This window comes from Acanthaster planci, linkage group LG04 (genome assembly GCF_054643075.1).
Source record: "Acanthaster planci isolate LZ-2023a linkage group LG04, COTS_SCS, whole genome shotgun sequence".
In the NCBI taxonomy this organism is placed as follows: Eukaryota; Metazoa; Echinodermata; class Asteroidea; order Valvatida; family Acanthasteridae; genus Acanthaster; species Acanthaster planci.
The window spans coordinates 20,788,228-20,802,096 of record NC_141780.1 but is presented as its reverse complement, the minus strand read 5'-3'; the positions used below and the strand labels follow the sequence as shown (position 1 = coordinate 20,802,096).

General features: G+C 43.0%; 1 protein-coding gene across 1 annotated transcript; it reads right to left on the bottom strand.

Moving 5' to 3' along the window:
• Nucleotides 1-244: 244 nt before the first annotated feature.
• On the bottom strand, nucleotides 245-12,461 carry LOC110984802 (sodium- and chloride-dependent GABA transporter 1-like). The gene is made up of 12 exons (XM_022245333.2): nucleotides 11,810-12,461; nucleotides 9,964-10,095; nucleotides 9,349-9,616; nucleotides 8,689-8,821; nucleotides 8,070-8,204; nucleotides 7,593-7,696; nucleotides 5,930-6,054; nucleotides 4,481-4,593; nucleotides 3,549-3,683; nucleotides 1,650-1,853; nucleotides 1,049-1,219; nucleotides 245-911 (listed from the first exon to the last, which is right to left on the bottom strand). The coding sequence occupies exons 1-12, from the start codon at nucleotides 12,174-12,176 to the stop codon at nucleotides 702-704; spliced, it is 2,097 nt and encodes a 698-aa protein (XP_022101025.2). The 5' UTR covers nucleotides 12,177-12,461; the 3' UTR covers nucleotides 245-701.
• Between the last annotated feature and the right edge of the window lie 1,408 nt (nucleotides 12,462-13,869).

Sequence of the window (13,869 nt, the reverse complement as noted above, 5' to 3'; positions counted from 1 at the left end):
TTTCGAGTTACTATCTCGCAACGGCTTCCATAGGCACCTGAATCGTTATCAGCCTCAGCCCAGTACATGTAATATGGACAAGCAAGACCACATAGGCCTAGGTTGCGAAGTGAACTTCGCAGTGCCGTACACGCTGACGACGCTCTGCCTGACGTGTGCGCGTATACTGCTGTTTTATGATATAATAAGAACCACAGTTGACGGAGGGCGGATTCAGAACAAACTGCTTACAAGGGAGCCAAAATGTTTTCTCGAGGGGCAAATAAATTCAGGAATTCTGTATGTATTAAACCTTTATAGCCTTTCTCAGGAGTGAAAGCAAAACTCGTCGGCATTATGCATGTACATATACAAATGTATTACACGATCAAAAAGCGTCGTGGGGAACATGGCGCCTTTTGCCTACCCCTCCCCACCGACCCGCCAATAATTGAAACTATGGGGTCCATCTCTGTAAGTGTAGGCCTAGTAATCAAAATTAAGAATATGGCACTTAAACTAACTACTAGCATTTTATTTATAAAAGCATAAGCCTCCATATCCATATTACACTTCCAACATCGAGTAAGCAAGCGAATAGAGAGAAATACTAAGAAATAAGTGGAATAGTAGCTGACTGAAAAGAGCAATAGGGAATTTGTTTTTAAAGAATAAGGATTAATTTACCACAAAAAAATCTATTAACTACATGGAAATGAAATCTATGCATGGTCGTAATGTTGCCTGTCGTCGGCGTTCGCTTGTTGGGCTGTTATCGTCTTGAAGCCCGGGGGAGGGTCCTCCGGTACCCGCTGCGTCGTGTCCAGGTGTGTCATCGGGAGCTCGTCATCGGGAGGTGCTCGGTCGTTGCTGGGAGGGGCCTGGACCGGTATTTTGGGGAACACCCTGGGCGTGGTCATGACGTGAAGACGCTGTAACGGAGGAGGTAACAGGTTTAACAACAGTTTGGTTTTGTGGTAGCGCGTGCGGTTTTGTAGGCGCAAGATGTTAACTTAGGCCTAAATCCGCAAGAATTTGGCTTTGCCGTGTCGTCGGGGTTCGGTCTCACCTCTCGGACAGTCCCAGGGGTAGAAAAGTAGAGATAGACGGCATAGGTTGGTATCCACTGCATGGGTGCCAGAGCCATCAACCAACCCAGCATTTCTCCCGTCTTGGGATAGGTATAGTCCTCACCGTATTTGGGTCCTTGGTAGGCGATCAGACTGAAGAGAAAGATACCCTGCTTGCACCGGTGAGTAAAACACGTCCATGTAATGAAAAAGAGACAGCTTTTTAATATTTCATTCACTTTTCTGGCAAAAATGGAGTTAATAGTTTGACAGAAGTTTGAAAAATTACAAAAGTAGCTTCTTGACCTGACATTGCACTTTTGATATCAATAAATTTTGTCGCCCATTATCACTAGAGCGCATCTCTCAGTAAACAACTAAATTTAGGGTTAAACGTATGTTTTACGTAACTTTAATAATAATACGTAAATTTTATAATACAAAAAATACACCTACGTTTTTTTCGCATTATACAGTGTGTGGCGTGATACGAGGTCTTGATGTGAATGTCTTGACAAAGGAGAGGTAACTTCAACGTTTTAATCCATCAGTTTGAAAAAAACAAACTAGCCAACCAACCAATCTGGGCCAGGGACTTACAAAGGACACCACCGGAGTGAGAACCATCCAGCTCACCGGCCAGAACCATCCCGGTTTGAAAGTGAGCATGGAGCCGATGTCGCCGTAGAAGCGCCGGGCGCCGTAGCCGTACGAGATGGCCATGCACTCCCAGCCGGCCACCCACAGCAGCGGCATCCCGCTGGCGGCATAGCTGTCCATCAGCTGGAAGATGTAGATACCTCCCTGATGTTGGAAGTCAAATGCACCAACAGTCACTGACAAAACTCAATTGAATTATTCTGAAAATTGATACTTCGTAAACAGTACCACAATCTCCTCGCCCAGTGGACGTCGTCTACATTGTATGACGACTAGATAGTAGTCTCAAAATGTAAAGACATCGTCCAACCTGGGCTACAAAATCTCCTATTTCTCACAACTGTAGTTGTGGAGAGGGCATTGACCAGACACATTCATTTCCCTGTTCAATGTCTTCTGGTGTTTGGCAGGTCAATGTCCTGATGTAGAGGTATGAGGTAAATACTCAGCTCTGAAAGGTGAACTATTTTTGTTATTAGTGCCAAGGATGTGTCTTTGAAGTCACCACAGTTTGTGCCCTCAGTGGGCCAATATTTCAAAAATGCAAGTTCAGCAAAATTAATACAGACATCAAGAAGAGGCACTGAAGAGAGATGAAGGTTTTGAATTTTGTATCTGCAGATAAAAACCACCTGTTATGCTTGGTTCTTTAGGTTCCTTTGCGGTATCGCTTTAGAGGGTGATCTGACTTTTAAAAACATTGCTGTTGTCGGGTGGCATCGAATGAGTGAAACTGTCTGTCTGTTGTTTTCGTTCAAAAGACCACTTCAGAAAGTCAATATTTACCGACTCGGTGAGGACATCCAAAATGTGAACTAAAAGCCGGAGTGATTTCGAAAAGTGGCTTGTTCGGAGGAAATGGACGCGGTCCACAGCAAGCAACAACGCCACTTGCAGCTAAGTAAGGGGGGAAAACAGTTCCCTATACACAAACATACCTTGCACTCAATCGACAAAGAATCAGGTTCAATAAAGTGTATTTAAGCAATCCATGTTCTTGAACAAACATCGTAAACATCGGTCGGTAGTCACTTAACGTCTTGTCTTTAGCATTGGTTCTTCTCTCAGACTTTTGGGCACGGTTTGGTTTACTGAACGTCAGTACTTGGTAAAACATATTCCTCGAATGAATTCCAGTTGTCTAAAATATTAACTACTATAGTCAATTATTTCCCAATTTCACAGTAAAGAGGCATTTTGGAATTCTTTTATGTTAACATATGACGTTCATGGCATACTGTCACTTTCATCACACCAAAAACAAAGCCAAAGGTTGGGTCTAATTAACTATTTAAATAAAGACGAAGTCGCCGTGTTAAACTATCCCAGACAGATAAAACCCGTCAGAAAATACGTACCATTCAATTCATTTACATGTATTTTTTTCATTTAAAGGTATCTTCTTTTCTTTGATCACTATTTATGCCTTCTGTGGTATTAAAATAAATGTGGTTTTAATGCAGATATACTGTTGTAGTCGTATTGTTTCTTTTTATTATTTTTTTCACGACCAGTGGACTTTGTAACTGGTTTTGCGTTTGCTTCACGTATTATTTTTTTTTTGTGATTTTCCTTGCATTTATGTAACTATAGAATAACTTTGACCAATGAAGTCACTTATAGACCACGTTCAATTTGGTCAATCAGGTTTCCTTGTGACTGTACCATTAGACTGAACCAACTATATGCGAAGCTCATTACAGCCGGTTACCATTTTTTCAAGCAAACCTTATGTGTGTTTGGAAACACAAAATGCAGTGTATATGTGCTAGATTTCAGCGGTTTTTTTATTGCCCATGACTTGTAAACTGATAATAAATTGATGGTAGGTGAACAAACCTCAGTGATACAGAACAGGTTGAGGAAGAAGTCCAGGACGCAGATGGAAACGAGGAATAATGTCCGTCTCTTCCTGAGGTTCATCCTCGGCCAGGCGTCCATGATGGATGTAGCGAAGCCCTCGACCACGCAGAACTGAATTACAAAACGGACAAATAATATTCATCGATGCGGCACTTTGGGGGTGCAGCCACATGGCTGTGGTTACTAAGTTACTACATTTTGACAGATATTTTACTTCATCTTGCGGCCCAGTCGCTATGATTTTGCATCGGTAATCTCCTACCACTGTAGTTGTGAACTTACAGCCCATAGGCCCTATATGGACTTTCCTTTAATATGCTAGGTCACAGTTGAATAATTTAACCTGCCAGTGGTTGACAAACTGTGGGTGGCCATCATTATTTAAAAAATCTCACGCCATTATCCAAACACTAAATAATGAATACTATAAAAAAAAATTGAAACTACCTCCTAACATGCTTGCCTGCAAAACTTATGGCTGCTGCCGACCACAATGCACGCGAACCTTATGCAAACAATGGACGTCCATACAAATGGAAAAAAAGAGAAGGGGCTGGCCTTCAGATGACGAAGCGAGAGTTGTTCTCTATAGCCTACAGGGGAGCTATCGGCATCTTTCAACCTCTGTATCTTCACTCGGCACCTTATACGGGAAGTGCTTGCAGAGTGTTTGCATTTTGTGACAAGGGTGCGTGTGATGTCATCACTGATAACAAAGTCATCAGTACCGGCATTCTTAACACCAAGACCAGAGTGGACATTTTAAAGGGTTTGATGAATGTGGTGTCCCGTGCTGTTCTTGAACGTAGTCTTTCGCACTCAAAAGGCCTAGTTTTAACAGTCAACTATTTATTGACCCTTGCTACAGCTTCTTGCATAAACAATATTTTTATGAGAATGTTCTTCACCTGACTGTCCAATCCAAGCATTATTAACATGCCGAAGAATAGAACCGACCAGAATGGTGCACCCGCCATGGTGTCCACAGCAGTTGGGTAGGCCACAAACGCTAAACCGGGGCCTACGGAAAGGGTACCAGACAAAATAGTGTCTAAGTGTTGGTACCATATGCAGCAAGGTATGAGACGGAGAGAACCCCCCTGCTTTGTGCTGGTCATTGTCTCGCAGGAATCTGGGGAATTCCTTTCAGACATCGGGGGGGGGGGTGGATGCGTTAAGTAACAATAGTCTGGAATGTATATAGGGATTGGACATGTTGGGGGTACCCCTCGGTCTCATTTCTTGCTGGGTATAGTTGGTACCGTCCATGTGCGCATGACTGGATTTGGTAATGGCATTTTCATTGCGCAGTGTCACGAGAGTAAATCGTTCTCAAACTGTCGTATGGTTCGTTAAGCGTTTTGCGCGCCAAACAGTTTCCGATACATGCGGATCGTGCGTACATCGGGCTGCTCTAAAGATTCAAAGAGAAGGGAGCATAAGTTTCAAAAGTAGTGCAGAAGCTGTAAGTAAACTTGGTCAAGTTGGTTATATTACAAAACTCCAATAAATCCATTATGAGCTTTTCGAAGAGCTGCCATTGATATTATAAGATCCATCCCCATTACATTGTAACAAGTGACTATTATATAACTTATGTGTCATGAATGAACGATCACTTCGTCGCTGTAAAATTAATTCAACCAAACTGTCCTTTCACGACGGAAACTGTGAAAATCTGCGGAACGTCTAATTTTAGACCCACTGCACATGCGCGTTCCCGCTCCTAAGCTTTCTTCGTGACAAACTGACTGATTTAGCTGGACATATAATTTATCTCACCTCACGTTGACATCCGTGCCGTTGAGGCCGGCACACAGAGGCTATATATTGCATTGGCTGCGAAAGTTAATGATTTGTTTAGGTTGCAATCATTGGGAATCGGGCCGTAATTTATAAAGTTGAGCCTTGATCGAATCGGGTGGATCTTCACATTATTCCGCTAGCACAATAGTTTTGCATCAACATAACACTCGGTTTGTATCCTGCTGCTTATTATAACGTTTTGTCATAAAAAGAACATCCCAAATAGCCCGATTGGGCATCAGTTTCTACTGTATTTCAAATCCATGTTCAAACTTCAGTTTCAAAGTCCCTGGACCGTCTTCAAGCCGAATTATTGTCAAATTCCCGCTTTTTGATGTTAATCATAATCATAAGGAATTGTAATGAAAGTGAAAATGTTGAAATGGACTTTTCTTTTTCTTCTTTTTAAAAAGCTAAACCACCTTTGTCACCTCTTTGTAAAGTAAACAAAGCACAAACATACCGGTATATACTGTAACAATGACGCTCCAGTGGTTACGAAATGGTGTTGGCTTCAAGCAAAAATGGAGAGAAAGAGCAAGAGATCTTACCCTCGTCAACAACGTCCTTCACATGTACGTCTTGAATGAAGGCCATGTAACCAAGAACAGCAAAGATAACCAGTCCCGCAAATAGACTGGTTGCCGCGTTGACTACTCCAACCACTATTGTATCGCTGTAGACAGAATCAGAAAAATCTAGTTCTGCTACTCGGCCCCAGATTAGCACATAAGGTACCGACTTTATCTTTTTTTTTTCTACAAATGTCAAAAAAATAGTTAGTGAACTAAATTTCACTATTTCTATAAAGTAATCTACATAGTCGGCTTCAGCATTCGAGATATAGGATTTTGTACACTTTCTCATAGAAACAAGATTTCGTGGCTTAATGGTCAATTGAAAAACAACGATTTAATGGTTCAATATGACATATCAAGCCTTATAAACGTCTTTAGCTTTCCGATTCAAAAAGAGGGGAAAAATAAACTAAGAGGGAATAGAAAGATACCGACTAAAACAGAAATATTTAACCAGAAATATCCCTTTACAGATCATCTTTACGCACTCTTGCCAATGCCACGTGCCCCTAAGTGCAGGGAAATAAAATAGATCAAGGAACGGAATGTGTCTGGATAATGGATTTATTGTTTTGGACCAGATTTTATTGGGTCATTTCTAACGAACCCTGCGCTCCGCTCCGCACGTACACAGTCGTTTCGCGGCGAGCACAAACAACTATTTTTAGCACCGGCAAGGAAATGGATGAGCTCTTGCTTAAAGCGAGACGTCATTAACAGGCTTGCCTGTGTAAACTTGAATGCAGTATCCCGAATGGCTAATTTGTTTTTCGTCTAGCCAGCCGGTCAAAACAAACCACATTATCCTTCCCCTCTAAAAGCTGCGATTCTGTGACCGCTCACTTGTTTACCACTGTTTAACCCGACAGTGTTTCTTAATTTTATATTTATGGAAAGCAGGCGAGAATAATTCTACCCTTCAACAAGAGTTTGCCGTCGGCAGGCCATCAAGACTTTGTTCAAGTGACGCTTCGAGCTTTTAGCCGTAGTTGGGGATGGGCATTTTTGAAAAAGCGATCCCTTTTGTTTTCGCCCAAAACAATATTTGAAAACAGAGGAAACACTTGCAGGATCCAGGATGTCAGGAGAAAAAAAATGACAAAATTCCGCGGGATGTGGGGAGGGGAGATTTCTTCCCACCCCAGTAGAGACATATATGCCTCACGTGTCCACTGATGAGTACATGTACATGAGCAGTAAGTGATCAAACAATCTTTTGCGCATGCAGTAACGTAGCTGGGGGGGGGGCTTGGGGCACGTGCCCCCATAAATTCCTTGTGCCCCCCCCAATAAAAACGGATGACTGGATATTGCACAAAGCCACCAAAGCTTGCCCCTCAAAAACTGCACCACTGAAAGCTGGTGCCCCAAACGATGCTAGAGCCCCTTTTGTGCCCCCCAGTAAAATCCTAGTTACGCTGTGTTTATTTTGTCCGGTCCGCCGACAATGAGCATATGGGTCGTTCGATCATTGCAAAAAATTTCGAAAACTCACCGCCCTAATGGTCGAGAGCATCCATATATAGACGCTGTCAAATCTGATGCCATGGGGAAAGCCACGCTGGGTACCAAGGGATGCCATTTTAGATCGGGACAATTAAACGAGTATGATCTAACCCAACGATTTATCACTTACAAAAAGCAGTTGTTCCTGTAAGGATTGTAGCTACCGAGAGAAATCAGCGAGCCGATGCCGACGCCATAGGAAAAGAAGATCTGTGTGGCAGCATCAACCCATACCTGCTCAATAAAAAGAGCCACTTTCAGTTAAAGCTTTCATTGTTGCGTACATCAATTTTGATCGGACATGCTAATTGGACCCCTGTAAGCATGATTGTCATATTGCACACATTATGATTAGACTCTACTCTGCGCTATACTGTTTTGTAAAAACAGACACTTACAAACAACATTGGAACCATACTTTACTATTGGATGTAATCGTAGAACTATGCAGTTCAACAAGCAAAAGACGCCAAGACGTCATAACGTCGATCGTTAAAACGTCCTTTCCAATCAAAATTTTTCCCAACGACGCTTGCAATTGATGTACTAATGCCTATAAATGTTTGTACATAAGACCTATTATCTAATCACACCGTCCAAATTTTACCGTAGGTTCTCCAAGTTTGTCAAACGTGGGCGTGACGTAAAAGCGAAGCCCGTCCATTGAACCTTCCAACAGTAAACCGTTTATTAGGAGAATGAGCAGGATCACATACGGGACTAGGGCGGTGAACCAGACGATCTGTACTCGATAAAACCAGACGCGGCCATTAAAGATTAATTCAAACTTACTTTTGGGGCTGGATAAATATACTTTCCATGCCTATTGTCAGAGTAAAAAGAAAACAGGAACATTGAAAAACTATACTGCTGCTCAGCTGGATCACTGGCACTGCGCATGACAGCATAGACATGAATAATCGACACCTCTGTTTTAAAACAAAAAGTGATTTTTTTTCTTTCTTCGTTTCAAATAATGGAACTATGGAATCGCAGTAAAGATGGAGTGAAACACTTTACAAAGGAAATGGTCAAGTAATGTTAGTAAACGAGTTTCGCTCAACAAAACAGGCTTTTTCCTTCCTTGAATCGAATTCAAAGTGATATGTCATTCTTTTAAGACAATAGACTTCTCTTCTCCCCTGTGGTAGAGTGACTGATTCAGCCAATTACGGCTTCCTCCCTTCTTTGGCAACATTTCAATCTTCTGCCATTGAGATCCAAACCTTTCCCGTTGTCTTGACTCCGCGCCAGATGCAGAGGAACGTCAAGACCCAGGCTAGCCCTACGCAGCCCACCAGCTCCCACCGCACGCTGCCCACGACGTTCATACCGGTCGACACGCTCAGTACCCTGCGTCTGTCGGAAACGGTGGTGGAAATAGTTACCGAGATCTGTTGACAAACGCTTTGAAATTGAATGAAAATTCGGCATCGAAGTGGGTTGACTATCCCTACATGAAAATGGCCACATTGTGGCCAATGTAAGGCATAAACACGCAATTTCTCTTGATAAATGGCGACTGTAGCACCATAGCATCACAGGTTTACTGTGGAAGGGGATGTTGCAAGAAAAAATAAGCCTCCTGCTTTCCTAATGTCTGGAAAACCTCGTGGATTTCCATTAGATAATCCAAACTACATGTGTTATTGGAGACATCGAATCTCGTGTTTACAGCAGAAAGTTGTAATCATCGCTAAAGTTAAATCATGTGTTATTCAGTACACATTTAAACACCAAATTCGCGTCGAATCTTGGGAACTTTTTACCGTCAATTTTCCTTATATTTAAGCAATTTTGCGTGATAGCAGATGTAGCATTCAGCGTCAGTTTGTTTTATTTTAAATCATGTGATCTTTTTCAACAAGTCTAATGCCCTAACGTACTCCCAATACTGTTGCGCTGGTGATTCGGACAGGTTTCGGTGCAGAAGGGATCCATTTGTGGTCAGAAAAGACTCATTCCTGGCCTCCGCCGTCAGATTATCCTGGAGTTCCCTGTCTAGACAGTAGACGTTGTTCCAGTCGTTTCGGCAACTGCGCCAAGGAAGGGGGCTGCTGAAGGAGGCGAAAAAATAGAAGATCGACCAGGCGCAGATGACGATGTAATAGATGTTCAGCATAGCGGCTATGTTAGCGGCCGCAAGTCCAACGCCTGAGTTGGAAAAATGAAATGAAAATTCTGCAGAATATTCATCATAGCTTTATAAAGTGCCACAATTGTTTTGCAGCTAAATTTACTTAACCTGACAGGGTTCATTTAAGAAACCACCGTCTACGGGTGGAGTTGTGTTATACCGCTTTTCTAAGTTTGAAAACGGTGTACGTGTACGGAGAACGATGTAGACCCCCAGAACTTTTGCAACATCTTTTCTGAGCCCCGGACGGGACAAAATCATTGCAGTAGGCCTACTTACTTGGGCCCCCAGAACGACTTTAACTGGTGCAGTCGACCTGCCAGTGCGTCAAAGCAGGCCGTCTGGCCTATAAAACAAGCCATACCTTTGAGCGCGGGAAAGACGTCCCAGGTGCCGATGCCGCCCGTCTGCATGAGCTGGCCTAGCGACACTTCCATGAAGAACATTGGTACCCCGCAGGCTACCAGCGAGATGAAATATGGCACCAGGAAAGCGCCTAAATTGACAAACCATAAATTTTAAAAGTAGTGACCTCTGGAATAGAATTCCGTTAGAAAACTAAATGTGGCCTAAATGGCTGAAAAGTACAGAGCCTTTAAAAGGAGTTAACAGGAAAGAAGAAGTTTATAACTTGTATCTCCGAGGAGTGCCTTTGTTTTCAATTTGCATTCCCTGTAGGAAATCGCTGAGTACAACAACCCACCAGTGCCATGGGGGTGTACATTTCAAAAAAGTTAAATACAGTTTTTCCAAGTTCGTTTTTACGAGGCACACTGTCACGTTTTATAGGTTTGCACAGTCATGCTCTAAAAAGAACTCGTTCGTTTTCAATTAAGGCCTTAGTTACGATGAAATCATAGTTTTATTGTTGTCAGATCACAATATCATAACATCATTCTGTAACACGGGCTTTGAGGGCTTCTGATCTTTCAGCGAGAAAGGACGACCTCGTGAAAATGAAGTTTGAAAAAGTATACTTCGTATAAAATGAACTTGAAAAACATGTCTTGAAAGAAGTCTTTTTCTCCCCAAAATCATTTTTTTAAAAATTGTTTCTTGCAAAATCTTGGAATAAACGAACTTAGAATATAGAAAAAAGTTTTGAGTTTAATGGCACTGATGGACTTTCGTACTAAAGAGCTTTCTGTTTTGTTTATGAAGATTCGTGGGCCAAAGTGTGACCATTTCACGCTTTGAGTACGTGCTGACATGCCACAGACTTTTTTTAAATTTTTATGTTGGACAATTTTTTTATTCTCCGTCTCTTAGCAACGGTTATGTAGCCAACGGGGAGGGGGAAACTGTACCCCATGGGGACTCTTGCCGCCCTTTTGACCGCCCCTGACCCAGCTACGTAGCCATGGGAATATTTGCCCCTCCCCCTTTCTCCCTTCCTTACGTTACGTCACTGCTTAGCAAAAAAACCGACTAATAATAAATACAAAGGTTCATAATCATATCAAGAGCAGAGAACCCCAAATCTGAGGTTAGTGCTTGGTAACCGAATCCAGACTCGACGAGTATTCCCTATCTGATATTAATATTTTACAGTTTACCACTTGTTGAAACCTGCCAGTGTGACGAACAGATCCACACACACCCTAACACACCTGTACCCAAGTTAAATGCTAATACTTCAAAAACAGACGGGCAAATGCCGGTCAGTGAACCCAAGGAATACGATGAGCCTGGTCGGCCATCTGTCAGAAGCTGACGATAGCTTACATCCCCCTTGATACTATCATTCTGTGTACGGCAACACTCAGCCTCCTTATAACTTGCATTACATTAAAAATGGTGACCCTTTCTCGATCAGCAACCTGTTTTTCCAACACCAGCTAAAAATGTCGGCCAGGAGGAGTGGAGTAGGACATAGTTTTGTAGTCACACACGGGACATTTTCACAGGACTAATCAAAAGTGGGTTCATGCCCTCTCGGCACATGATATGTGCTAGGTGTGGGTATGTTTTCGCAACATACACATTCAAGTGGGGGCCACTAAGGTTATCTCTTAAGTGATGAAATATTTGGAGCCAAAACCACTAGCAGACATTTCATAAAGAAGATATTGGTTTCAACAGCACATGCATTTTTCCTCGTATTCTTCGTCACATATCGTACCAATTAGGAAGACAGATAACAAGCATTCCATAGTCTTCCAGTGACAATTTTTTTCAATAATGGCAAGAAGAGCCAAAGATTGATTTACCTCCTCCATTTTTGTAGCAGAGATAGGGGAATCTCCAGACATTTCCTAAGCCCACCGCGTAGCCGATGCATGCCATGATAAAGTCTACTTTATTTCCCCATCCTTCCCTCCGGACCTCTTCCTCTTCCTCCTCGCAATCGCAGCGGTCCTTATCAGCATCCTCCCTGTCGGCATCAAAGGTTGCGCCTTTGCTAATGACCTCAATGGCGCCGTTCACTTCCACCATGTTTTCGTAGCTGGACGGTTCGCCGTCAGCTCCCGATGCGATGGTCATTCCCGTCTGTTCTTCCAACGGGGGAAGAGTGCCCGTTCCTAGGCCGTCGACATTTTCCAGCGCCTTTCGGCTTCCCACGGAGTATTTTTCCATTTCAATCACTGCACTCGGCCTTGCAAAGGATGGTGCCCCAATTTCAGCATCTGACCCAGAAGTGGAAACTCTGGAATTCCGTCATATTTCTTGATGAGGAGTTGGGCAGGTTTCTAGCGAAATACTGTTGTGTCTTTCAGGTAGGGGCAGCGAGTTGTTAAAGACAATAGGTTGCGTCATCGCAACAGCCCAAGTAAGGGACAAACAGGGAGGACCCGCATGCACGCGCATGGAAACAGCCGGCACGTCACACATGCCGCAGTGTAAGCACGTCAGTCGAAGTGACTTCCTCGTGTTCAGAGTAGCAATAGTTTACATTATTAACCCCAGGGTCGACTGGGTTAGGCCTTGAACAGAATCCAGCTCGCGTGGGGTCAGAAATTCCTCATTTCGGTCACCATGCCAGAGGGTGGAGGTTGTGCGGCGTCGGTGAATGTCCTCTCGGGAGATGTAAGAGGATTTTTGGGTCTTACGAGACATCACGTTTTCTAGATTTATGGTTGAGGTTGAAACTTAGTGGTAAGGTGATGAAACTACGGGCAACTCGCAAGTGCTAAATTCGTCGCATGATTCTGTATGGAGGAAAGTTGTCAGCTGTGACTTGATGTTCATTAGACCACAACATAAAATATTTCCCACGAAGTTCTCCTGAAAAAGGCAAGAAAAAATCTTGAATTCTATCCAAGGAGTTTATGACTGTGTCTTGTGGGGTGTATAGAGAATTTTTGTTCACACGGTTGGTGGCGCCACACATTTTGCCCATACAACTTTTGTTTGACGATGGCGTGCTATTAGTATGATGCTATAAATTAACCTTTCCTTGCTTGCTGGAGTATAAAACCAAAACAGCAAGTCCAAACAATATAAATAAAATCTTATAAAAGTGTCAAAACACTAAGTAAAAATCATGGCGTTTGAGGAGTAACGAAGAAAATGGAGATTCTTTGATTCGAACGAGCCCGGATGCGAATTCCGACTTACGTCCGTCCCTTTTTTTATAGCTCCATGCTTCACTTAATGGCCATTGTACAAGAGAACCAAAAGGCTTAAGGCCTACTACTGCTTTGAGCCGTGAGATAAATTCGATCCACTATCCAGCAGTGTAGCCAGCCATGTACATCTGCGTGCACATAAAAGCTTTACTCCTGGTCCAAGCTGTTAATGAGGAGGGGCTTAGCGTAGCGGTTCTTTCCTCGCTTTGCACCAATGAGGCCCGGGTTCGAGTCCCGGCTTGGCCCAAGCTTTAAGTGCATTTGGTTTCCAGTCTATACTTGCTCTCGCGGGTTTTCTTCAGGCACTCCGGGTTCCTCCTGCCTCTAAAACTGGACTCCGTAATCATGTGATGCTGATTAATCAAATGTATGAATAGGCCTAAACGTACAGTTATTGGCGCAACTATAGCCTGAGTTGTTGAAAGCGCCATTAAAACAAAACAACAAGAAGCTTGTTAATTGTACCCTTCTTCGCTGGTTGCACAACTAAGATCTTTTTTTCATTCACAAACCCGATGCATGCATATCAAGAGTGACACACAGAAACACATGCAGTCGACAACCAGCATCATCAGTGAATCGTCACAGGGCACACACAGTCCAACTGGATTTAGAATGTGTAAGTTAGCTGCAGTGCAGAAATGTGCCAGATTCAAGCCGTCAAATACTATCGACAAGACCGTACGGCGTTTGGGACTTTA

Excerpts from the sequence above, each read along its gene's own strand:
- LOC110984802 (XM_022245333.2), bottom strand. The coding sequence starts at position 12,176 with ATGGAAAAATACTCCGTGGGAAGCCGAAAGGCGCTGGAAAATGTCGAC. Across the intron at positions 8,822-9,348 it reads CCAGCGCAACAGTATTGGGA|ACGCAGGGTACTGAGCGTGT; the intron begins GTACGTTAGGGC and ends CGTTTCCGACAG. Across the intron at positions 8,205-8,688 it reads GAGTCAAGACAACGGGAAAG|ATCGTCTGGTTCACCGCCCT; the intron begins GTTTGGATCTCA and ends TATCGAGTACAG.